General features: G+C 41.5%; 2 protein-coding genes across 5 annotated transcripts in view; one reads left to right on the top strand and one right to left on the bottom strand.

Annotated features, from left to right (window-relative positions):
* Nucleotides 1–3,530: 3,530 nt before the first annotated feature.
* On the bottom strand, nt 3,531–23,122 carry RRP1B (ribosomal RNA processing 1B). Its single transcript, XM_057405036.1, has 16 exons — nt 22,956–23,122; nt 20,855–20,937; nt 19,864–19,921; nt 19,062–19,147; nt 17,514–17,575; nt 15,791–15,920; nt 14,285–14,349; nt 13,589–13,752; nt 12,924–13,018; nt 12,013–12,110; nt 11,493–11,512; nt 10,978–11,103; nt 9,424–10,166; nt 8,772–8,918; nt 7,990–8,056; nt 3,531–6,885 (listed from the first exon to the last, which is right to left on the bottom strand). The coding sequence occupies exons 1-16, from the start codon at nt 23,086–23,088 to the stop codon at nt 6,695–6,697; spliced, it is 2,268 nt and encodes a 755-aa protein (XP_057261019.1). The 5' UTR covers nt 23,089–23,122; the 3' UTR covers nt 3,531–6,694.
* Nucleotides 23,123–24,256: 1,134 nt separating this feature from the next.
* HSF2BP (heat shock transcription factor 2 binding protein) overlaps nt 24,257–26,548 on the top strand; it is a 30,657-nt gene continuing 28,365 nt past the window's right edge. The window contains exon 1 of one of the 4 annotated variants that reach the window (XM_057405033.1): nt 24,257–24,393. In XM_057405033.1, the coding sequence (XP_057261016.1) occupies nt 24,319–24,393 (75 nt within the window). In that variant the 5' untranslated portion in view covers nt 24,257–24,318. The remainder of the gene's footprint in view (nt 24,394–26,548) is intronic. The other 3 variants (XM_057405034.1, XM_057405031.1, XM_057405032.1) reach the window with 3 other exon arrangements.

Below are 26,548 nucleotides of genomic sequence, written 5' to 3'. Positions count from 1 at the left end.
AGCTCAAGCTCCTCTCAGCAAATACAAGCAGTTAATAGGCAGTCCCCCAAAACTCTACCAGATGTAAAAGGCATAAAATGAGAGCCTATGGCTACAGACTGTTAGCATAACATGAGTAATGCAATTGTGTGCAAGCCACAGAATCTGGATTTGGGCTTCTGAAAAGTGAGAGCCAGAAAACAAGAATGTTGTTTTGGACTCATTTCAGTCTCTCACCTAAGTGAAAACAAGATGCTTCATACAAGATTATTTCTTATGAGGATCTTTCATATTCCTAAAATTGGTATTTTGAGATTGAAGGAGAGAAGAGAGAACTTTTTACATAGAACTTACCATCTCAACATAGTGAAAAACATCCAGCAGGATATTGGTAGGTTTTATAGCAAAAATTTTTCTCCAGGACAACCAACAACCTTTAAATAAGCTAAACTGATACAGAAAGGGTATTAAGATTGCATGAGATAAATAGGAAAAACCTAGAAGTTGCCATCTGGTCCTGGCAGATAAGTGAGCTGCCTGTTATTATCAGCAGGAATAGTAAGTTCCTTAGCCAGTTAACATCATTGTCCACAGCTGGTTAGAAATAATCAGTAAAAATGTCAGCATCATATGCAAGTCCTGAACAGTGTCAACTGCAAACTCCTGTGCCTGATGTTACAATGCAATACAATACTTCCTACTCTTGATAAGCAACTGTGTTGGGAGTTCAGGCCCTCAAATGGCCGATTTTGCAGCTTGTGAACATCAAACAGTAATTTCTTCCCCTCTGGCCAAAAACGGCTTCTGAGTGGATTTCTAAGGAAAAAACAGTGGGCATTTTCTGCTGTCATTCTATTTGAAGGCAGTGCCGACCTAACGAATGATTCCTGTTCTTCCTTTCAAAGGGATTAATGACAGGGAAAGACTTAAATTTCTTTTCAGAAACAAAATTATGCCGTGGCAATACTCTGCTGTGGCAAGTACACGTTATTGGATTATGCAAGTGTTTACAGTTTCAGCCTTCATTTTATAGCAGATGTCTCCCAGATGTTTACCATACTACAAAGCCTACAAAAACACGGGTCAAAACTGGAATAAGATATGCTCCCTCAACTGACTGCGGAATTCACTTCCCTGGAGATCCTAACTCTGGCACTTCCACGTATTTCACAAATATGTCTCAGAGAAGTAGGATTTAATCAAGGTTTCTCTCCACATTCCCCCCTAGCTCGTAAAGAGCAAAATTTCCTCTCAGATATTTTAGTATGGTATCCTCCTCTGAGCAAGATCACAGAGAAGGGTCCAGGCTGAAGCCTGACCAAGCCTTCATGAAACTAAAGCTTTCAACAGCAGATGGAGATTCTAAGAAATCATACACCCAGAAATTTCACTGGATTTCAGGGAAGAGTCTGGCCTTTTGGCCATTAAGATCTTGAACTCCAGTTTCAGTCTTTTTCCCTCGTTTTAATTTTTTGTCTTTCTGACCTTGTATGCATATTTTTGTGCTGAGTATTACATTCACCATCATGTTAGTCTTGTTAGTCTTCAGGGAAGGTGGACCATAGAAACAGTGACGGCAGCTTTTCAGCAACAAACATTGCAGGCATGCAAACAGTAGACAGTTTCCAAGACTGCAGAACTTGTACCCACGGTCAACATCACACAGTGAGCAGAATTCAAACCTCCCAGGGCTTTACTTTGATTATGCAAGACAAATATCTGAAAGAGAAATGTAAATAAGGACCAGTTTAGCCTAGGAACTGTGCAACAGCACTGGGTTACACATTCTATGTGGAGCCTTGTGCTGAAGCCATTGGAGTTGTTTTGAAACAGCTCTGAACTTGACAAGTGTCTGCTGCTGTTGCATCCAAAACAATGTAGTATTTGATAAGAATGGCATACAAATCCTAAAGGAATGTTATTAGTAAGTGTTCTTATTTAACTCTCAAAAAGGAGCCAATACACAGCTAACTCTAGGAAGGATTTAAAGCTCATTTTCTGGCTGGCATGACTACAGAAACCCTTCTCTTACCTGAGTGGGAATTTATATAATCTTGTATGCAGTCATTAAAGATGCCTGATTACAGCAGACTGGTCCAATATGCTGAAGTTACTTTAGAGATCACAGAATGGTCATGTTAATAATTTTCTCTGTCAAAAATATATTTTTTAAAGTAACAGAATCCACATACTTTTAGTTTTTTTTTTCCCAGAAAGGGTTTCTATGGTTCAACTTTCGGTTCTGCAACAGATCTAAATTAATCATGAAAGAGGCACTACATTTCTCCTTGATATGTAAGGTGAAAATAAAATGTAAAATGTGCTTGTGTTACCTTGCAGACTGTTGTGTAGACAGATATTTTCTGCTTTCTTGGAAACACCAGCCAGTATGGATCACTGAAAAGGCCATCCAGGTCCAACCTGCTTGCCTGGAGCCCATGAAGCAGCTCAAGGGGCACCAAATCTTAGCGATCCCCTGGAGTTGAGGGCAGGCACTACAGGTTTTTCTGTGCAGTATTCCAGCAGAGTAAGGTCCTCAGGTGGCATAAAGGTGGCTTAAAGTATGGCAGGAAGCAGTATCTTGCTCCCCTGGCTGAACTACAAATTATTTCCACCTGACACCATGTATAATAAAAGCACATGCAGCACTTAGTTTAATTTAGTATGCTTTCATTATGTCCTTCAATGCTGTCAACGTATACTACCACCTAGAAACAGAGTAAGTCTCAGAATGGTTTGGTTTGGAAGGAACCTTAAAGACCATTTAGTTTCACCCCCCCTGCCATGGGCAGGGACTTAGATGTGTGAATTATTCTAAAGATGTAACAAGAATGTCACTTTTACAGAATTTTGTTCTGAAGGAAATCTGTTTTCATTTTACCTGAGGATTTAAGTTCAATTTTACTAGTGCCACTGTTGTGGACAGGTCACTTTTCTTTGTCTGAATAAAGTTTTTTTTTTTTTTTGTATTTCTGAAAATTCTGTGCCTGTCAAGAAAACATGATTATTTTTTTTTAATTGATCCTGTGTAGTTTCAGGGCCGGTCAGTACCCGAGATGGAGACGTAGCACTCCATGCAGGGTTCCTGTACATATGTAACCCCGTATGGCATGCTGCTGCTAACAAATGAGCAAACAGCTTTCAGAGTGTCTACCTCTTACCTACTTTGGCATGTGCACAATTATACCTTTGAAGTAGGTATCCTGACACATTATCACTTCAATTACCAATTTTAATTGTCAAGGAATGACAGCGTGTGATCTACTTGTTTCTCCTGAGCACTCTTTCTATCTATGGCCTAATTACAGAAGTCAGAAGCTCAAGGTGTATGAACAGGTATACCCTGCCTCAGCCTTACCCACTTCTGATGTGTCTGAGTCTCCATCAGTTTCAGTTATTTATACAGCAAAAATAAAATAAAAAAGAGAGAGCACATGCATGCATGTAAAACCAACTTCCTTTGTACTTTCAGGTGTCCCTCCACAATGGTACCCTCCCATCTCCCACCCCCTAAATTTACGAGAATTTATGGATTTACCAAAAATACAATGTCCACAAAAAAAGATGGTTTATTGGACTAGACTAAATGGTGTAATGCTTCACAGCATTATACTGTGTTTGTACTAACAACGCCATTGCAGAGGTACATAAAATGACACATGGAATTTTTTTTTTCTGCCTGTAAGTCTAAGTACAGGAAATAAATGACAAAAAGGGTATTTGTTGCTTTCCAAGTGACACAACTTTGACTATATAAAGATCCTGCATACCCAATAATTTAAATATAATGTCAACTTTTTGCCTTGCTGTATTCCTTTTGTGCTTTTGCACTCTCTTGAAGCTATAAAGGAGTATAAACTATTAGAGATTGGTAAGTACAAAGTTGATCAGATTCGTAACAAAAATGTAGAGACAATCATTACAAAATACTGTTTTTTAAAAGGTATGCCACACTGACTTTGACTCAGACCATAATTGGCAGCTCTAGAGTTGGAATAACACTATGAAAAAACCTATGAAGCGACATCAAACAGGTCAGATCAGTTTTTCTTTTCTCCTTTCCTATAGATACATTCTCTCCTTACAGTACCATTGTGTCTGTGCAGTGGATATCCTGGATGTTACATTCCTTTCTCCTTTTTTTGACTTTTTGTCTTCAATGTTTATTGGAATTGTCACTACCAAATATTTTGGGTAATGTATTATATTTAACCCAATAACTGATTAACCCAACAACTATTTAAATGCATTGACGCTGCTTGGGTTTCGTTGGTAAAGTTGCCCTGAATGAAATTCCTGACACCACTGAAGACACTATGTACTACATATGTATAATTACAAAACATCCCACCAGTTTCATGGCACAGATGGATTATGAATGAATCCCAAGAAGCAATCACATCACAAAAATTTGAGATAAAAACCTGACTGCCGTTTCTGCCCTCTCCATTTAGCACTGTGGACAACAAAATAATTGGACAAGCAACAGGTTCAATGGATCCACAACCAATAGAAAAAGATCCAGACAACTATTTAAATACATTTTCATAGTAAGTTATATGTATTAAAACCAAAACCAAACCCCAGTGCATCCTGATCCTGGATTTTAATGCGCACCCCAGATCCACCTTCTGATTGCAACTGTACCCTTGGAATAACGTGGCATCTTCAACCTATGGCATTAACAACCATGCACATACAAATGCTTTTACGCATATTCCACAAGAGACTTCTCACCCACAGTACAAGATAAACATTACAACATATTGAACAGTCTGTTAAATCCTACTTACCATCGCCTTGTCAAAGAAATCCGTTATGCTAACATACAATGAGATATTTTAAAAACATAAATGAACAATAATTGTTCAAAAGGCAAGTATTATTAATTTTATCAGATGTATTCTCCAGAGCTCTTTACTGATCAATCAAACCAATGCAAACTAAAACAAAACCAAATGAAACTGAGTCCTTCACTTTAAATGAGAAAAGACGAGCAAAATGACTTTCTGGTGGTATCAGAAACCATGGACCATTGCAAAAGTAGTGCAAGAACTGGCACAGATTACAATTGAGCAACTGAGACCAACCTGCAATCTGCAAGTACATGGGTGTTTTTAAGAAATTCTAGATGAGCTACAAAAGAGCAGTTTTAATCCAGTTGTTTATGAGGAGTAATCTGGCAGAGGATAGTTAGCGTCAAAGACTGGTAAAAAGTAGTGCTAAAGTATGCAAATATATTATGTCACAAAATTTACTTTTGCTGGCTGAAGCAGCTATATGTTAACCAGTTATTGGAAGATACGATAACAAAGCAAGCCTGTCTCTTACAGGGTCACAGAAATATCTGGTGGGAAGCTTCATTAATAGCTTTGCTCTGGCACCAGGTTGTGCTTTGAAGCTGAGCTGTAACGCCGAGATCTGCTGCAAAGCCTCTGCCTCATCCACATAAGCAAAACTTCCAAATAAAGATTTCAAATTTTCCAGGGGTATCAAAAATGATTTTAGTTGCATTTGCTCTCTCCATCCTCACAGTTCCCCCTCAGAATACACTAATGGTCTCTCACAGAAACATACCTCATTCTTTACCAGAGAAGCAAAGAAAAAACAAAACATGCACTGTAGTAATAAAATATCCAAATAAAAAACTACCACAAGGAAATGCTGCAGAAAGAATTACTCTGGTTGTACATCAAAACCAAAACCAAGCTGCCCAGGCTGTAAAGTTTTACCCTGTACTGAGAGACACCGAAGCTTTTTTGTCTGAACAAAAGACACACTATACCAATCTAGTTGACTTCAGTACAATCAGAGGTTCATTCACTGAATGAGATCTGAGTTTTGGTAACATGTGGTAACAACAGCTGCTAAAGTAGAAAATTAGGAGTCTTGTCAGACCTTCAGGAAAGACAGCAGTGGGGGTGTGGGAAGACCTGGAAACAAAAAAATTTCTCCTGTGTGAGAGTTTTACTTCGGTTACAGTAAAAAGGAGCCAGCTTACGATATGTCAAGTGTAAGCCAGCTTTGGCACTTATGTTACTGAAAATAATGTGGTGACTGTTCCCTATGCAGCAGGCAACCAGCTGTGAAGGTTTATTTACAACAGTGACCGCTTGGAGCAGCGAGACATTTCTTATCCTAGGGAAGGGAGAGCTTGCTTACTATCTGTAAAGCTCCCAAATCCAACTGTTATTAAACAGAGACTTGAGGTAATCATTACTTCCAGAAGAATTAACAGGATGCCAAGGGCAACGCATGGAAAACGGTGGGGCAAAATTTTAAAATACATGAGTAGGAGTAAAATTACATTGTCTTTTTCCCTCTTCAACCCCATCCAATGAAAGACAATTTAATAGCATGAAGTGCAAGTTTTCTTAAACTGGCTGAAAAAAACCCCCGTCACTGGAACAATAAAACCCTGAACATTCCTTAATTAAATGAACAAGTCTCTTGGAAATTACATGGGCAGAGACCACATTTTCTGTAGACCAATCCTGACCAGAGACTGGGTTTTGTTTCTTTTCTGTAATAGACAAAACAAGTATTCCAAGATACAGCTGAAGTGATTTCAAAATAGCAATGACCCAGGTCACAATCAGAATTTTGTATATACAATTTGTATTAACTTAAAAAAATAAAGAAGTTCAAAATACTTCCATACTAGCATTCTAGGTTAGCAAAATGCCCTGTACAAAAGTAGGCCACATCTGTTGGTCTAAAATATGTCCATAGCAGTTGGTCTTTTCTTAGCTGATACAGTAAATGGTTTCTTCACTTGAGGCTCTCCTGCTGGAGTGCCTGCGGGTGACTTCAGCACCCCATGACGGGGTTTCTGTTCAGGATTGAAAGCCACACGGGAGGGTCCTTCTGGGCTCACTAATATGCTTTTGTCAGTCTTTTTAAATTCTGTTGAAAAACAAGCAACAAGTTAAAAGAAATGCAACTCCTGGAATAACTGGGCCCATCAATCAAGTGGAACTGCCCAACCCTGGAAGTCTGCCTGAGATCTTTAAGTCCATCAATAAGGATCAGAAGCCTAAGACAGCCAAAAAAAATGGAGAAATGGTGGTGAAGTACACCTCTTAGCAGACTGCCTTGGAGAACGGGGCCTGTTGCAATCCACAAAGAGGCTGTGAACCACTCCCCTTGGTTTCAGACCACTGGAGAGTCTGGGACTACTCTTCAGAAACAAGTTTTACAGCTATCGTGAAGAACACTGCGCCTGAGTTTAAAAGATGACAATGGATTAAGAAGTATCTCTTCTCTGACTGCTAAACAGCACTGCTCTACAGATTCTTGGTTATCCCCTTTCTGCTGGCAGACAGGCAGTTTTTAATTCGTGCAGCTATGTTATATTAAGTCATATATCTAAACACGCTGCTCTCCATTTGAACTTGGCCTATAGCACACCTTAGAAAGTTAAAAGAAAAATAGCTAAATGAATACATGGCATAAACTTCTATGCTATTGAGCAAGACATTTATTTAACAGGGAAGACACTTCCGCTTACATGTGGGATCTAGACAAGAAGTGACTTTATCTACTCGTTGCCTTTAATAAACCCACAGGCAGCCAAGACAAAACTTAAACTTTACTATTACACATCCTGAGCTTACCAGCGTATCAGAACCTTTGTCTTGGGAAACAGAAGTAAGCAATTAAGACTGTGAAGTGCATGTGTTTCCCTAGGAGGAACCCTGCAGAACAGGCAGCTCAAGTAGATGGGTCTATTACTCTGCTGCACTGTTTTCTATCCCTGTTTTCTACAAGTCTGTAATGCAGCACCCTGGAATCATGCCCAGTCTAGTTGTTGGTCCAAACGTCCTCACTTTACTATCTCCTCTGGACAGGAACTGAAGGATGATTTATAAGCTGTATACAAATATTGAGGCAAAAAAAGGATCAGCATCATCCTGTTCTAGAGAGGTGAGGAATATAGCTGTGTATACAGCTTCCCCCTTCATCAGCTACAAGAGAGATTGTGGAGACACACAGATGTGCTAGACTCACCAGCAGTCATATTCTTATTCAAGCCAAATGTGACTCTTTTGGAGCTGGACGACTGCAGCTTGTTCAGCTGTAAAGCAAAATACAGACATGAAAGAAGATGATTACCTGCACCCTAACAAAACCAATGCAAAGCAGCCTACAATTCCTTCATTTTATTTAAAACTCCCCCAGTCATCTAGCACTGACCCTGCTAAGACAGTACTGCTTTTCTAGCCAAAAGCAAACATATTCCATTTATACAGAAATCACATACTCTCCTTAATGTCATTACATGATTCAACAACATGAAGATACATGTGTATTAAATACACTGGCCCCGCTGCACAAGTGCAAAGAGGGACTGAAAAGATATTATGTGTTTAAAAGGTTTAGAAAAGAGGGCAGTATTTTGAAGCCCTATACTGTTGCCAGCCTCCAAATATGGGAAGAAAGTCCCTTGTGGCTCAAAGTCCCTTAGCAAGACTGAAAGTCAGTTTTTGATTTGCTTCCTGTGAAATGAGCAGGTTCAGAACGGGGTCCTTTCAGCAAGAAGGCATTTTTGAAAACAGGGGAAGGAAGTAAGAGATTTAAAAATGCCTTCCCCTCATTTTCTGAAACTCTGGAGCTATGTGTGACTCTGTCTACAAGGGAATGCAACAGCATTTCCAGTTTTATCTGCCCGTGTTAGGAAACTAACTCAGAGTGGCAAAGACAGTAAAAAGGAGGTCATGCCGTTTGCTGGGACTGGTGGCTTGGGAAGAGACCTGTGCCAGACTCAGCTGCCACCTGTGTGATCACATTACCTGTATGGGTGCCCTGGTGGAAGAGATGGCGATTCTTGCTTTCCTGAGGAATACTGCCTTTGGCAATGTTGTTTTTTCAAATTTTACAAAATCACTTCCTGGTTTTGCTTTCTTTTTCTTTAATGATGAGAGAGCAACACTGCTTTCCTGTAAAGGAGGGAAAGGAAAAAATGCTGTCAGTACAAAAGTACTGCAGTTAACTATACCCAGTACAGCGATCAGTGCTCAGAGCTTATCATATGTGGCTTCAGTAAATATTGCCACAACTGAGAGAGACCTAATTGGTACTCTCAGAAGTTAATTTTGCAGTTAGCATGACTGAAAACAGAAGTTTAAGGCAAGCTCTACACAGAAATAGAAAAGTCACTGCAAAGCAAAGAAGGAAGAATTTGCAATACATTTCCCTGGCTCATCAGAGTGCAGACAAGTTATTTCAGCTGTGTAGCTGGCATACGCTTTAGTGTCATTGCACTGGAGGGCATAAGAACAAGGCAGTGGAGGAGGATTTCTGGAGAATTGAGTTCTTTTGGTGACAATGCATGGTGACATCAACATGCAGCCTGCCCATGAAGCCCCACACTCAAAAAGCTAAAAATGAGCCTGACAGTTCATGAACAAAAGAACAGCAGAGGAAAGCGTGAGATATACGTACCCCTTGCCTGCTTTTCTTGCATGCAGTTTCCAGAACTCCATTGGCTTCGACAGAGTTTAGGACCTCTTTTACTCTTCTCTTCTTTTTCAAGGTTGCTGCTTTCTGGCTGGAAACTTTCATCCCTTCCAAACCAACTACCTTTGTCTTCGTCTTCAATTTGACCTTTCTGGCCAGTACAAATTCAGAGTCTGCATCTCCAGTGGGGGTCCCCAGCAAGCCCTCCTTGTTGGATTTCATGTTGTTCTGTTGCAAAAGCGTATCCCTATTCACCAAGACAGCCTCACCTTTCTGTTTCTTTTTCGCAATCTTAGGAATTAACAGTGTGACAGATGGGCTGACATCCTCTGCCTCACTGGCATTAGCTGGTCCGTCCTGACATGCTGGTTTTACAGGAACATTTTGCACTTTTGGATTCATTTTCTTCAACTGACTCTTTTTACTCTGTTCTGAGTCAGTTAAGCTGTTTTGCACAGAGATATTGTGATTTTCTCTGGTGTCAGTTGCTACATTTGTGGTCTCATTTGCCTCATTTACTAGCAATTTCTTTTTCTTTCTTTCCTTATTATTTTCTGGCACTCTTCCCTGGCTACAAACATTAGTTCCAGATGTTTCAGCTGTTCCCTCCTCATAATTTGCATCAGCTGTTACAGAATCAGCACTTAGGCTGTCCTTCTTCTTCCTTTTTTTCCTCTTCTTCTGGGGTAGTGGTGCCTCCTTCAGACTTGATATCTCTTGTTCATCCTCTAAATCCATCCCAAAAAGAATGCCATATGAGACAGATGTGAAACACAAAGATACAACAACTGAATTTTATTCTATCTTTTCCCCTTTTTAAAAAAATTTCTTTTCTTCTAAAACAGGTGTGTACCAGTTTCCTCCTACCAGCCAGCACAAGTGTTTCAGTGTTTTATTATTACAGCTGTTCAGGACACTGCAGTCCTCTGACATCTGGCTTAATTAATATTTTGCCCATCTTGCTTTAGCACAGCTAACATCTAAGCTATTTCCTGAGGTAACCCTATTTTGTATAGCCATATCGCTAGAAAATAGTTGTTACTCCCATCTGTTAAGACCATCAGAAGGGCAGCTCAGGGGTTCAGTAGTTTAGTAAGATATATTTGGGTATGATTTGGCTTGTGACACGTCAATACAAGCCATAATGCTAGAGATACTTGTACTTGGTTCTTAGTAACTCTTCACCTTTCCAGAAACGGCCCCAAATTCCTACACTCTAACAATCATCCTATTTTAAGAAGACGGATGTGTTTCTGTTCTCCTGCAATAAATGGAATTGCTCAACAGAGCAACGCAAACTGCTTCCAGTTCTGCTTTTGATTAAAATTGAGGTAATGCTTACCTCAAAACTGTTAACAAAACGCCCACTACTTTCAAAGAGACCTTCATTTCACATTTAACCTTCAGCACAACAAGACACAAATCAGCACAGCCTGAACAACAGGTTTGCCTTCTTCAGAACAGCTTGTATCTGATACTTTGCCAAATTACATGAGTGAATGCAGGCTGTGCCTCTTCCAAAGGTTGATCCTGCCTTACCTTTTACTTTTTCCATCTTGTTTTCCTTCCAAGGCTTGACAGCTTTTTTCTTTCGCCTTCTCCTGCTGAATTCATCATCATCTTCATCTGTAGAAACATCTTCAGGAAAATCTTGAGGGAAGATTCCTGTTGAGGAGGAAGGATAAGGTATCTGAAAACCAATAGTTCTATTTCTGTGAACACTTATGCTGTTCATATACAGCGTAACTTCCAATGAAAGAAAATCAAAACTGCTTGTTGCCCCTCAACCCAAAAGAAAATAATGAGCGATACCTATTCGTTTAAGTGAAAATAATAATCTTTGTTTTAAGGACAAAGTAAAGTATTGCTCAAATTGTGAAGGGGATTTAGCCATCTCAGCAAAACCATGCAATGTGTCTTAATGAGATTTCAAAAATCCAGAAAGCCTCCAAAATCAATATTCTTGAAATACAAATTTAAAAAAAAAAAAGGATTCATTATGTATCCTTTAATGGAAAGAGACTACTGTCTCTGTATGCTGCTCAGGCCCTTACCTTCTGCTAAGTCCTGGAACCTGGAGGTGGGGAGGAAAGGTGAGAAGGAAAAACAAATCAGCATTATTGGTTTAGTACCAATAACAACACAAGCAACATAGTGTCACTGTACTTATTATGGTTTTGGCAGAAGAGGAACAACGTTATTTTGCACAGGAAGTTACAAAGAGCTTATTCCAGAAGAGATATGCCTCAGAAATCCACAAATTTAAACCAAATCACTGAAAGTACTGAGAAAACAGCAATTTAACTTTCCCTTTTCTGTAGTATGTCTCCCATTACATGCAATCCTGCAGTCCAAATCCACCCAATGTAAATACACCTCAGGTAGCTGCAGCTGTCTAGTACCATGGAGTAACAGTAGCACAGGCTTCAGGCACCTTATGCATGTTACTCAGGGCTGTGAGGCAAGGCTGCTCTAGTGATACTATCACAGGGACAAGTGAGGGTGGAGAGAAAGCAAAGTAAAAGTTGTTTAAGACAAGGTGGCACATACAAGGTGTATTTCAACAGAACTCACTTTTTGACCAGCTTGTACAGACGCTTTCTGTTAAGGGAAGGTGTATTTTTCTTGCTCGCCAATTCAAAGAGTTTGTCAGCAACAGCTCTGTAATCAAACTGTTGGGAGGAAAGTGTGATACAGCTTTTCTTAGCTTACTCATGGAAGATAACCCACTGCAACTCATGGTATCAACACTTCAAGTAGTGTTACACATCCTTTACACAGCCACTTCCTTTAAACCCCAAATACTTTTTCTCTGTTGATATTTACACCCCTTTCACACATGTATACTGACTTTTACAGATGGTTGCTTCATTAACAGAACAGCTGAACTCAGTGTATCACTTTCTCAAATGTTCCTAACCTTCATTCTTACATGACAGAAGCCAACCAACTTCAGAACTCCATCAAATATTTAGGTAAATATCAGAATTAAAATGTGTCATGTCCTAATTCTTGCTTGAAAGACACAGATGCATGAAGGTATCTGAAGGTACCTGCATGTGCATTTGATGGGTGGGTCTGTCAAAAACATTACACTGCACTGGAAATGGGTCTAAAAAAACCTGACTGCACCATGTTACCCTCTCTCTTATAGTCAATGAAACTTATGTAGACTCCTTCAACACCCACAGTGACTTGGATTTTACCATACATTTTTGAACTCTTGAAACAGAAAGGGAGGATTGGAAAGAAGAAGGTGTGGGAGAGAGGGAAGAAGAATTCAGAATTTAGACATGGATTTTTTTTCTTATAAACTATTCAAGAGTACACCTGTTACATAAATAACACCTTACACTAAAGCAGAAGATTAAAATTTTGTAACATGTTTATCTGATTAACACCCTTTACTTCTGTACCTCTTGAAAGCGGTGGGAAAAAAGAAAACAGAGGGGGAGTATCCATAACAGAGCAAACAAGCCACAAACCTGAAGAACAGTCCCAATACCACCACCTGTATTTTCATTAAAATCCTCTGTTTTTTCAGAGCTCTGTGCTGATTTTCTTGACAAACATCTGTCTGCTATTATAAAAAAAACCAACAAACTGAGTATTAGTGGTTTGTTTGAGATAGCTTGAGATGGCTGCTTCATTAACAGAACAGTTGAACTTGGTATCACTTTGTCAAACCAAGACAGCATGCACTTCTCTAACAGACAGAATAGCAGGTGCATTTTTCTTCATGTGATCTTATGAAGTCTGGACTGATTCAACTATTTTATGTCACCATTATGCAACACACAACTGTGGCATTATCTAAGCGCCTTTTAAAAAATTCCCTCTGCACCAGAGTGTATCTGAATGGAAAATTTTCCTGCTCAGCTTCTTTTATTATTATTATTTTTTTTATTTAAAACTTCCACAGAACACCAAAATCTCGTCTTCTTCAAAAATGTTATGGATATCCAAGAGCCAGTCACACTAGGTTACCACCTAGCACTCTTGCAGAAATACAAAGAACACTGATTTTTGTGACATGTTCCACCTGGTTCAGAGCATAAATGTATTTTCCAGACTGGTTCAGAGCATAAATGTGTTTTTAAGAAACAGATATTTAAATCCTAGCAAGTGTTCTTCTTCACTTCCATCTCACCTTTGGTTTTAAGCATCTCTTCATTTTCCTGTTTGTCTTCTTCAGACACATCCTCCTCATCACTGTTGTTCTCGAGTTCTTTCATCAGGTCCTCGATGGCATAGGGGGACTGATCCACAATGATCTCAAAGATACCAGTGGCTATGGCATGCAGCACACATCGACTGCGTTACAAGAGAGCAGCAATGAGAGTTGAAAGGCAAAAGCATACACAACCTCCCCTCTCACATGAAGAAACGGAAATTTGAGGGACACAGGGAAAATGAGTAAAAAACGTGGAAGAGCATAGCTCTCCAGATGAGTAAAGTGAACCTGTTACTTCCTAAAAGTCCTTTAATCCAAACAGTGTCCTGCCAACACTTCCCCCTCAAATTTCACTGTGTTTACATGCTGTGCTATATTACACTGCAACAATGAAGAATCTAAACAGCTCAGCTGATCTATGCATGTTTAATAAAAAATAGCCAGACAAAACCAACCGAGATCAATACAGTTCTTATAAATCCATGAAGATTATTTATAGCTTTGATAAACGCAAGTTATCCTCAAATGTCTAAGCACATCGTTAGTAAAATATCATTCTTTCTCCACATTCTGAAGTTATACTATGACTCTTCTTTGATGCACTTATTAACATGTGGACACGCAGAATTTCTCAATTCTTAAGAAAAATATATATGTTTTCATGAAACTTACTCCTTTGATTTGGCAGCAATTTTGCAGAAAGGTTCAATGAACTTCAGATTCTGGTCTGCTGTGAGCTGTATGATTCAAAAGAAAAAAAAAAGTATAGTAAATACTGTATGTGTACAGTCAAATTCCTTGAATGTTTGGTGTAGGGGGATCTTCTTCAAGAAGTTAAGTCAAAGTCTTTCAGCATCCTATTTACTTCCAACTGACAAAAGTATCCAGTGAAAGTTCTTGTTATCACTGCTACCACTAACTTCCACATATTCCCTGGAACCATTATAAAAATGTTGACTGCTTTGCAGAATCTACTGAGCATAGAAATACAACAAAGCTTCTTATTTTAGATATGGAAATATGAGGCAGAGAAAACTTAAGTAATTTTGTGAGCTATCACAAAGAATGCCTGTAGCAGACATGAATAAGATCTGGGTTTCTCTTAACTGGACTGTGTGCGCCAAAATACTGTCAGCTACAGCAGCACTAAAGACAAAAGTCCTTCCCTAAACTCAATGCATAAGTATCAGCTGTGATTTCAAATAGTCAAGACTAAATTCCCCATGCATTCCGTGACTGACTCAACCCCAATTTTGTGCCTGTGGAGCTGCATACATTATTAGGGCTCCAAGTGCAAGCACTTTTCTTGTGCAGACATCTTCTCCCTCACATTCCACAATCCAGAACCACAAAAGCTGCAGGCAGGACTGCTTTCGATACTGACTGCAAGGGATACATATGGAAAATTGCAAACAGCTTCGTCCATTGCAAGGAGATGCATCAGATGCCAGAAACAAGAGGAGGTAAATGAGCAGAAGCCTGGAATGAAGTGTGGGGCAGCGGTAGCTCGCCCTAGCGGAGTAACAGAAGAAACCGGAGGAAGCTCAGCAGTGACAGCTGCAGTTAACAGGCTTTCAGTTGCTGCAAAACCCTGCATCACAGTAACATCAACCAAAATTAAGGGCAACTGAAACCACAGTACACAGCAGAGAAAGACAGTCGTCATTAGCAAAATGAACAACTGGATGCAGAGGGCAAATTGCTCAGTGCACAGCCAACAAGATTTGAAGCTGACAATATGCAAATTACTAGACAACTTTGAAAGCACACTTTCTTCCACAATTAGGTGTTACACAATCAGCCAAGAGCAGGCCTTATGTCAGTTTTTGCAAAAGCAAAGACTGCCAAACATGTTCACACAAGGGAAAAAATGTTAAATCCTTTCTCTTGAAACAAACAAATGAAAATGGTCTGACTTTTCTGCTGCTATTTCTGACCTTAATTTGGAGCACTATAACAGGAACTCAGGAGAGTTCTCAGGAACTATATTCACACTGTACACTATGAATAAAAGTAAATGCATAAATTGTAATAAGTCGCTTCTTCACACTTAGTCAATGTTGCTTTGATACATTTAAAACTTAAAAACCTACAGAATCTAAAAATTGTATTTCTTCTAAAATGTTGCATGCCACAGTCAACATTCATCAGAAAGGAAATGACAACGTATTTTCTAACCTCCTTTGCACCAACTTTAGCCAATTCATCCAGATAGATATCGATGAAATGTAACTTTATCCCAGTGGGAGCATTGTTGTCAGGATCCATAACTTCTTTTATTTGTAGCTGCAGGAATAGTTCAATTAGACTAGGGGAAAAAAAAGGCAAAAAAAAAAAAAAGGAGAAAAAGAACATGATAGTCATATTTAATTGCTCACGTCCTATTTGCTTTGAAAATAAACTTCAGTCAGTTTTATCAGTTCTAAGATGATTATCCAACACTCATAAAAAAGAGATCCAGTGGCAAATTTCCACATCTTAAAGCAAACTTTTAAAAACAATCCATCCATAATAAAGTTCTTTAAAGTCTAGATGATTTTGTAGCATCAGACAATCCACTCGACACAGTTTGGTGAAAATCACTGTTTTAAAATTCATATCCAATTTGGACTGAGGTGTAAATGCTGTATGATTGACGGGTAGGAGGATGGAATTCTGCCATTTGAGCATAGTGTTCTGAAGAGACAGCTGTCAAGTTCATCCATCCCTAATGGGCTACACCTCGTAACCTTCCATTTTTGAAGAAAGACGATATTCATTTTGATGCTCACCCAAGGATTAAATTTAACACCGATCCTTCTCAAACTCATTTTAACTGTGCAGACTTTGCCTCCTTTAATGCATGTTATCCACTGTCTCCTACAGCGAAACAATTACACTTGCTGAAGAACAGATCAAGGGCTAAGCTAGGCATAAAAAAATTATCTTCATAGCTCAAGCCAGAAAAGACTGAGCTGCCTACAAGTTCAGTTGTGGCTCTGTTCAGTTACTGACTTCTGGAGTACTAACAAATACTGACGGAGTCCATGGATCAGAGACGTGCTGTCATTGCTGCATTTAAGCAGCAGTTGGGACTTTTTTCTTTTTTTTCTCCTGAGGCCTATCCTTGTTATCTTTCAGCAAAGTGAAGCTTTGGCTATTCCATGCTTCTCCCCACCCTTCTGTGGGACCTCCTGAAATTTTGCCCAGAAGACATGCTTTCAGTTCCAAAGAGAATTTAAAGCATTCCAAAAGCATAAAGATTATTTCAGTTTTACTTTAAAACTCCTTTCTTCAAAAGCATTTTAAAAGAAAAGAGAAATGGAAGACATGCTAGGCAGCTTCTAGGTTCACCTAGGAGGGAAAGGCAGCTCCTGACCTGCCTCATTCTGCAAAGAAAGGAATCATGATCTTCTCTTTCCATATCATGGTCTCTGCTGGTGAAGGGCCTCCAGGCCATCTTTCCAGTGAAGCTGGAAAAAGGGAGGCCAAAGGCCCAGGTGATATTCCACTGATAGCTATCCTCACTAAATCAGTCAGATCTAACAACCTCCATGAAACATCTGGAGCCCTCAGATTTCATGACTGCTTGGAATACCAGACGACAAGCTCCTATGTTTAGGTTTTGCATAAGCATACACAAATTACTTTCTCCAATCTGTTTCTGTGAAACATGCACTAAATGGCTTAGGTGAATGTCAGTTATTGATCGCAGAGTGTATTTAACTTAATGAAGAGTAATACCTAATTTTGTTTCTAAACTACCTATCATAAGTGATCTGGAGAACAAATAAGCCTTTAGTCTAAGACTTCACAACAATGCCATCTATGGAGAAAAAGGATCTATTAAATGAAAATATATTTGATAAAGGTAAATTGGGCAACTTCTTTATGATGCAACTAGATTCAGAAATCTGCTTACCTTTCATCCCATTCATTTCTTTTCAGCACTTCAAAGGACTGCCTCAAAATCTTACGCATTAGCTGCAAAGTACAAAATATGTTATATGTTCATGAAAATTAAGGAGTTACTCTAACATGACTAGACTACTTAGTAAACCTCTTTGTAGCACAAGGTGGAAAACTTCCTGATATGAACATTTTGAGAGACACGTCTATCACGTCAAGCAACAGAAGGATGCTGTGAAGCTCAAAAGACATTAAACTATTTTCATACCCTAAGTCCAGAAAAAATCATGACCATTTCTACTATACAGCTTTGTCTTGCACCATCACCCTGATTTCTTCATTAAGTGCTGCCAAATCTAAAAAAAAACCCACAGCTTAAACCAGAGACAACAATATGGGACAGGTGGTAAGAATAACTTTATTTACTTGAAACTTGCACTAAGAGACAGCCATACGTAGAACAGCTACACTGAACTGGCTCAAAACACTTCACTTACTGAAAGACCTGATTTCCACACATGGTAGGGGATGCGATTAGCCACTCAATGCCATGCTCTTTGGCCCAAGTGTCTATAAGGTTGTTCTGGAAATGAGCCCCATTGTCTCATTCAATTCTCTCTGGGGTACCATGTCGTCACAAAATCTGTTCCTCAAGCCCCAGGATAGAGTTCCAGGCAGTGGTGTGGGGCACAGCATATGTTTCCAGCCATCCACCATGGTAAGCACATGGCGCTTGCCTTGGTGGGTTGGTGGCAGTGTAATATAATCAACCTGTGAGGCCTCTCCATATTTGTACTTCAGCCATCCTCCTCCATACCAAAGAGGCTTTAACCGCTTGCCTTGTTTAATTGCAGCACGTTTCACAGTCATGAATAACCTGGGCAATAGTGTCCATTGTTAAGTCCACCCCTTGATCATGAGCCCATCTGTATGTTGCATTTCTGCCCTGATGGCCTTAAGTGTCATGGGCCCACCGGGCCAAAAATAATTCATTGAGAAACAAAAACCAGCAGTGAATGTGCCTGCAGTTAACTTTTTTCAAATAAATTAATGTGATTTTTTAGTTTACAAAAGTAGGTCTTTAGGATTCTTCTCTCACCGATTTTACTGTGTTTTTTTCTTAATACAGTGTTTCCTATAGAAAGAATTCTGATAGCTGAATGTACGACAGTGGATACTTTGGTGGTAGAAAGTTTGGGTTCTAGTGATAACTAATTTATTAACAGTAATAAAAAAGTCTGATAAATAACTGGTGTGGCTGCAGCATCCTCTGAGACTGTATTGATATTCTGTATAGAAATAAATGAGAAACATCACTGTATTATAAAGAAAGGCAAACAAGTTATTCTATGAAAGCACTTGCAGCATGACATATACCATTATCAGCTTTAGATTTGCAGTGGTGAGTGAAAGCCTTAAAACAAGTATCTCTTGCAATGCATAAAGAAAATGATCACTTTTCTTCTCTTCCAGTGTACATAAATGCATGTACATAAAGCAGCCTTTCAGCCCACCATGGCTACACCTTTTCTTGCCGAAAAGAGCTACAAGGGAGAATTACCATATAGTACTTATCAAGACGCAGACTGTCTATCCCATTCCATTCACGGTTCATAGTTTGCCAAAATGTCTGAATGAACAGGCGTCCTGTGAAAGAGTAAGAAAAAATCCCTGCATGTCTGGCACAATGGTTTATTTTGCTAACCTAAAAGAATCTCAAGAAATTACTTCAATGTGAGAAAGGGATGCATTTCCCAAGGGATTTGACTAGTGACAAGCATATTGCTCTGGAAAGACATGCTTGAGACAGGTACAAGGACATGTCAATTATACTTCAGCACATAAGGAAAGGCACACAGCTACTTTTAAAGATACGTAATCACAGGACTAGCTTTGTATCTATTTTGTGCTATATATGCACAAGTAAAAACATACATTCTGCACTCACTTCTACCTGTGCAAGTTTTCGTATTGACTGAACGCTCTATTTCAAGTGCATTTTGAGCACTAGGTGCATAATAGCTCACAAAACATGGTTGGGTTTGAGTAGGCAATACACCCAACAAATAAGTCTATGCAGAATGGCAAAGTAAGGGGACAAGTTTGCTTTGCTATGCACCCTGCAAAGTCTCATCTTTATCACCCTGGAGATATAACTCTTCTCCCGCAACAACCACAAACAAATTGCATCTCATGCTTCTCTTAATGCAATCACACATACCAGTTGGACAAAAAGCAAAGACAAAAAAGACCAAAGCAGCACCTGTATCTGGCTGTCTCTACTCTGGTACTGTGATAACAGCCTCAAAATCATCCAAGATGAAAGTTCTTTAAAAAGCATTAGATAATGAAATAGTACTTACGAGTCTCTGTATTCTCAATTGCATGGATAAGCTGTGAGATATTGTTTGCAAGTTCCTCCTAAAGTAAATAAACACATTTAGTATTGCACATTTCAGAGCTTGGTCTCACTAAACATGCAACCAGAAACCAGCAAGAAGTATGAATATCATGAAACATCCTTCAAAATGAAAAATATTCTCGTAACAGCTACTTTAGTACTGCAGTTATCCCACAGAGATTAAGTCAGTTGTAAGTGAAGATTCAGGGGTACCAAACCCTGTTTATTTCGCCACATCTCTGCATAAATCATCTTTTTGACAGCAAACTAAATTAAATTAGGAGAAAAAACCCATGTGCTTGAATTAGCAAATAATGTAAAACGTCAGGGGTACTCTTTTCATATAGCGTAATTCTAGGTGGAGGTCTTTGTCCTGTGTGCAAGATAAACCACATTCATGCAAACAGACAAGTGATTTGAAAACTGGTGAAGTGAGGTGACCAAGATCTGGGACTCCAAAACTGGTATTTTTTTAAAGTAGAGAGAAAAACTGCTGGTAGTTTACTAAAGTCAGTCTTGGAGACAAAGCTGGAGTAGTGGAGAAGAAGTGCTACCAAACTAACAAAGAAAAGGAAGTATGACACTTTCAAACTAGGCTAACCAAAGGTTGCACATACACTGTAGTTGCAAATAAGGGCAACCTGCCATCACTGCTTTATTTCCATCAGATCAATGTACTTGACAATGGTACATATTTCAGTTCTGGTTTTGGAAGGTAAACAGCTACACCTGCCATTCAGAGGGTGACTCCAAACATGATGCCGTTCATTCTGTCCATGTGGTGAGGATCACGCAGGTACAGTCACCTCTCCTGCACATGCCAATTAAGGGCAGCAGGGTAAGAAGTATGAGTAAAACTCACTAAGGTAATTTTCACTATTCTCAATTAGTATTTGCCTAATGTGTATTTCAGAAAAGACCCGCACAAGTAAATATAAAACCAGTTACTATACCTGTAGCAGAGGTTTATCCTGCATCCACATACAATAGAACAGGCCCTTCCATATTTTTAGCAGTTCTTCCTGACTGAAGCCACCTACAGTAAAGAAGTCAGAATGAAAACGAAAAAGAAAACCAAAACCAAACCCACATTTCCACCAAAGTATTTTTATGCAGCTTTTTCTCCAAGTCCAGAGAAGTCAACCTTTGTTTTGATACTATTAGCTTGAATAGTATGTAACGGTAAGTAAATCGAAGAGCTCTGGAAATTAGTCACCCTTTTTTCCTACTCACTTGCACTTCACGGTGGGCTGACTGCAATATGCAAAAGGTTCACATCCCAACTGACAATTTCCCTGTGGTTATTTTCTATTATCTCAAGGCATCAGCTTAACCTGCAACCCTTTCCCTCAGTTAGAGCATTCCTGTTCATCTGGTAGGCTACTTCCACAAACCTAAAGGAATCTGCACTTTGCAATGAGAGAAGCACAGAGCACTGCTGAATACACAGAAGCCATGTCCAGCTTAGGAAGCCCCCAGAGCTAAAAATAGCTGGAGGCTCAGAAAATTCTGGGAAGAATACAATGCACACTCACTTGCTCTTATTAGTCCCCAAGCAACCCCTAGATCTATAGTGACTGTCAAAAATGGGATAATGGGGTATTTGGCTCTCTGGCTTGACCCTGTTCTTATGTGCTCTTCCTTCTGTCAAATGTTGCTAATGGATTAAATACTATTTGGAAAGGGAAGAGGGTAAAGAGAAGAGACAACATCTATTTCCCAGCATCTTTTCAAGGAATTAACTCGGGTTTGACCAGCATTCCAGTTTCAGTTTAGCTCTTGGGGCGCCAAGTTTAGACTGGCTTCTTCAAACCCAAAGGAGTGTGTATGCATAAACCTCCATACATTTCTCAAACGTTGCAGGAATGTTTACTAGGGTCAGTCACAGTACCCTGCAAATGCCCATGACCAGTTTCTCCTCCCATGTTGTGTCCAGCTTGCAATATAGCATGCTCAAAAAAGCAGTGCAGAAACATCACAGAATCGCTTGGACATCTCTGTACTGTGCTCCTTATCACTCCAACAGGAAGGTTTACTGAACTAGATCCATGCATTCACACATTGCTACGATTCATAAGTCTCCTACAACCAGTGTCCATAAGGAGAGGGTGCACAGGAGGCACCTTCTGGTGCAGGCAGCTTCAGAGAGGCCTAGACACTAGCTGTCTCCAGGTACACCACTGAAGTCTCCATGCACTGGACTCTTGGTTCTAAGGTGACAATACACAGCTCCAAGTAGGATAATAAACTTTAGAGAAAACCTTTTCATACCATGAACGTGGAAGTAATGGGTTACTCAGATAATCTGAACAGGTAACAGTAAACTGACTGCAATTGTACAAATGCTGAAACACTCCTGGGCTTTTCTCAATTCCCTACAATGCTCCTCAATATCAGTCACAGAAACAGGCAGTCACCGCCTCACCAAGTAGTATCGCAGAAAATAAAACCCTATGCTCTATGTACTGGGCTGGGTTCAGTCTGTACCAGCTCAGTGCATTTAGATTCTGTTCCTGGGAAGGAGAGTGCATGAGCTACACTGCATCGATCCCGGCAACGTTAATGATGCCAGCAAAACCCACCCCATCCCGAGTCCTCCAGCCCCCTGAACCGGTGTTGGGCCCCGGCCTGCCCGCGGCCACCAAGAGGAAACTTCACGGGCATGTATCCTTAAAGCCCTTGGCTGCCGTAAGGGCTGCTGGCAGCGTGCGGCGCTTGCCGTGTCACCGAGACAAATACTTCCTCTAATGAAAAATGCGTAAAAAATTACCGTCCCCCAAACCAAAATGAAACCCCAAAACTCCTTTGAAGACCCCACAGGTGGCGGCCCGTCAATGAGGGCTCAGGCCGCGACACAGGCGGCGGGAACCCGCTCTCCTCTCCACGTGCTTCCCCACCCCCCGCCAACCTGCAGGGCCGCCGTTCCACGCGTGCCGCGTCCCTGACGGCACCGGCACAGCCCCGCCCGGGCCCCGCCACTGCGGTCCCCATCTGCCCCACCGACCCCAGGCCCGGCCATGCCGGACCACGCCGCCCGACCCCGCCGGGCCCTACCGGCTGCGCGCTGGGTCCGGACGCTGATGTAGCCCCGCAGCTTCTTCAGGGCGCGGTCCCGGATGCGCTTCTCGTTTGCTGCCAGCCGCTGAGCGAACTGGATCTCGGGCGGCTGCACGGCGGCGGGAGCCATGGCCAATCCCTGTCCCCTGTCCCCCGTCCTGTCTCCCGTCCCCGTCCCCGTCCCCGTCCCCGTCCCGTCCGCGCCGCGCACAACCGCTCAGGGCGCCGTCTGATAGCGTCACCCATAGCCCCGTCGCCCGTTTGCGCCGTCATCACGCGGCGGACGAGGGCGGCTTCATCGCGTGGCTGAGGCGTGACAGGCGCACTGGAGCCAATCGGAACCGCTAGTGTTGTAAGGGACCTCTGGAGATCATCTGGTCCAAGCCCTGCCAAGGCAGGGCCACCCAGAGCAGGTGACACAGGAACGTGTCCAGGCAGGCCCTCAATGTCTCCAGAGAGAGAGACTCCACGACCACCCTGGGCACCTGTCCCAGTGCTCTGCCACCCTCAACATAAAGAAGCTCTTCCTCGTGTTGAGGTGAAACTTCTTGTGTTTTAGTTTATGGCCATTGCGCCTTGTCCTCTCACTGGGCACCACTGAAACGAGTCTGACACCATTCTCGTGGCACCCACCTTTGAGAGAAGATCCCCTCTTAGTCTGTTCTTCTTTAGACTAAACAGGCCAGGCTCCCACAGTCTCTCCTCACAAGAGAGATGCTCCAGACCCCTGATCATCCTTGTGGCCTCCGCTGGACCCTCCCTCTCCAGTAGCTCCAGCAGTAGGACTGAGGAGCCCAGCACTGAACACAGCTCTCCAGATGTGGCCTCACCAGGGTCAAGTAAAGCGAGAGGATCACCTCCCTCGCCCTGCTGGCAACACTCCTACCGATGCACCCAAGGATACTATTGTCCCTCCTGGCTGCAGGGGCACACTGCCGGCTCATAGTCAACTTGTCACCCACCAATACTGCCAGGTCCTTCTCACCTGAGCTGCTTTCCACTCAATCTCCAACAAACTGCCCCAATGATCCCGCTGCCCGGGGTTAGGATGGACCCTAGCCCCAGGTCCCCCCTCTCACCGGAGAGGGAGGGCGGGGCTAAGGCGAGGTGCGGGGTCAGCAGTGTGGCGTGACGTCAGGGCCGCGCCCTTCCCGCCTTCGTTCTTCGCGCCAGGCTGGCGGCAGGTGTTGGCGCGATGTGGTGCCACGCTGCCTTCGCGAGCGACGCGCAGGTAGAGCGCGCGGTCCGCGCACCGACCCTTCCCTGGCGCCGCCCCAGGGTCGCGTCCGGTCCGGTCCGGTCCGGTCCGGGGGAGGCCCTGCCGCGGAGGTCGGCCCGGCCTGGTGGACCGTGAGGGACGATGGCGGGAGCTGCGCGGTGGAGCTCTGAAGGGGAACGTGCACTGGCCGGCAGAGCCAGTGCTGTGGAGCTGGTAGTATGAGGCAGGCAGTAGTTCGGTCTCTGGGAATCACCGTCGGGAGCTGCGGTGGGTGCTTGGATGGGCTCCTGCCCACAGCGTTGGCTTATAATACCTTCCCCTCGTTCCAGTAAGGGGGGAACGTGATGGTACTGTGTAGAAGAAGGACAGTTACCCTGGGCTGGTTGTGATTCTCTGCTGGGTGTTGAAAGAGTTGGGCTTCAGCCTGGAGAAGAGACGGTGTTGGGGAGACCTTAGAGCAGTTTTCCAATACTAAAGGGGCCAACAAGAAACCTGGAGAAGGACTTTTTAGAAGGGCATGTAGTGACAGGAGAGTAGGTAAGAAATTCGAGTTGAAGGAAAGGAGGTTTAGATTAAATATAATGAAGAAATTCCTTACTGTGAAGGTGGTGAGACCCTGGCACAGGTTGTCTCAGGCAGTTGTGGATGCCCCATCACTGGCAGTGTTCAAGGCCAGGCTGGTCAGGGGGTTGAGGAACCTGGTGTAGCAGAAGGTGTCCCCCATGGCAGGGGTGTTGAAACTAGATGAGGTTTATGGTCCCTTCCAACCTAAACCATTCTGCGTTCATTGCCAGCTGGGGTCTTTGCCCTGTTCAGCCCCCTGCCAGGCAGGGCAGGGGGATATGCAGATGATGCAGGTTGTGAGCTAAGGTACATAACCTGACTATTGTGCAAGAGGTCTATAAGGACTGAAGTCAGATCTCCTACATGTAGGAGATCCTACAACATGCCGTTACTGTAAGGGGCTAGACAGAAAACTATTGTTCTCCATGGTCTGTATTTGCTTTTCACATACCATTATAGTGGGGAGGGATGTTGAGTATCTGCTTAAGCAGGGAAAATGAAACTTGGCTGCTGGAACTGCAGTATTGCAAAGATCTGCATTTACAGTGGAACCTTAAATGATAATTTTCTCCTTACTGTATATTTTATTCTCAATCCCGGTATTTCAGCAGTGTGTTTTATTTGAATTTAGCTTCTGCTACTGAACAGAGCTATTTATATGCCCATACCAAATTGTGCTCCATGAGTTTGAGCAATACTGCACTGTGTCTCTCTCCTTCCAGTTTGCTGACATGCACATGGTATTCCTCTGTAGGAGTCCTCTTGCCATGTGCTTATTACATACTTCCATGAGACCTACATCAGTTTTATTTTTCTTAAATCATGTAATGTGGTGGTACTTGGCTGTACTAACTTTGCCATAAGCACTTCGTAAATGCAGGTAAGTGCAAACAAGCAAAGTTAAAAGCAAGATCTTTTGTCCGTACCTTTATTGCAGCTCTGATGCCTCTGAATCAGGAAAGCTGAAATTGGGTTTGGAAGACAGCTAGGGAAAAACAGAGTAGAAAGCAAAACTCAGAAGGAAATGGTTAACGTGAGGAAGTAAGGGAGGAGAATCACAGGAAATGGTTGGAAAGGACAGAAATACAAGGGTAGCGTTGTCTGTACCAGTGATAATGACCTCTGTTTGTCTTGTGCAGCTGGATGTGCAGCAGAAGGCTGTGGGGATGGCATGTTTTCTAGCTGTAGCAGATAGTTTCTTGTGTTATGTAGTACCCTTTTCATTTGGAATAAGGTGGGAAATCTAAAGGGTCTAATTTTATCTGCACTTTTCTCAGTGCAGAGCAAACCAGTACTAAGATACATGACAATTTTGCTTTGTGAAAGCATATCAGATGATTGATGTTGTTTTTTAGGCAAAGGATGTTAAACCTTTCTTATGTCTGTGTGTATGTGATAGCCTTATTAAGATACAGCAGTGTGCATGTGCATATACATCAGAAATTGGAGTTTAGAAGGTTTTTCTTTATAATTTTAAAATTAATGTACATTCTCTTAGACTATGGAATTAAAGTTATTTTATAGCAATAGCTTGGTAGAAGAGGAAGCTAGTAAAATATTTTTTATTTTAACTCGGGATTAAATTACTTTTACATGGAATTGCTTGCAAATAGTTGCAGGTATTTTTTGTTCTTCACAAAAGATGACTATCGAAAAAATACAATTTCCTCTCAAAGAGCTGTTGTAATTTAGTAAGGTGATTGAAGATCTTGCAAATATTTGAGTTAATTAAAAAACTGAGTTATTGTATCCTTTACAACAGTCTCGAAACAATAGCTTGGCGTATGCATTAGCTGCTGACATTTTA

The sequence above is a fragment of the Pezoporus wallicus genome, unplaced genomic scaffold, assembly GCF_028554395.1.
Source record: "Pezoporus wallicus isolate ANWC-B61680 ecotype Strahan unplaced genomic scaffold, APGP_CSIRO_Pwel_v1 contig_1739, whole genome shotgun sequence".
NCBI lineage: Eukaryota > Metazoa > Chordata > Aves > Psittaciformes > Psittacidae > Pezoporus > Pezoporus wallicus.
This window is presented reverse-complemented; position numbering and strand designations above follow the sequence as displayed.

Bases quoted from the DNA above. Each gene is read 5' to 3' on its own strand.
- RRP1B (XM_057405036.1), bottom strand. From the start codon at position 23,088: ATGGCTCCCGCCGCCGTGCAGCCGCCCGAGATCCAGTTCGCTCAGCGG. The intron at 15,921-17,513 runs GTAAGCAGATTT...TTTTTCCCCTAG, and splicing joins AGAAATGAATGGGATGAAAG to TCTAATTGAACTATTCCTGC. The intron at 6,886-7,989 runs GTGAGTCTAGCA...GTTTTTCAACAG, and splicing joins GAATAAGAATATGACTGCTG to AATTTAAAAAGACTGACAAA.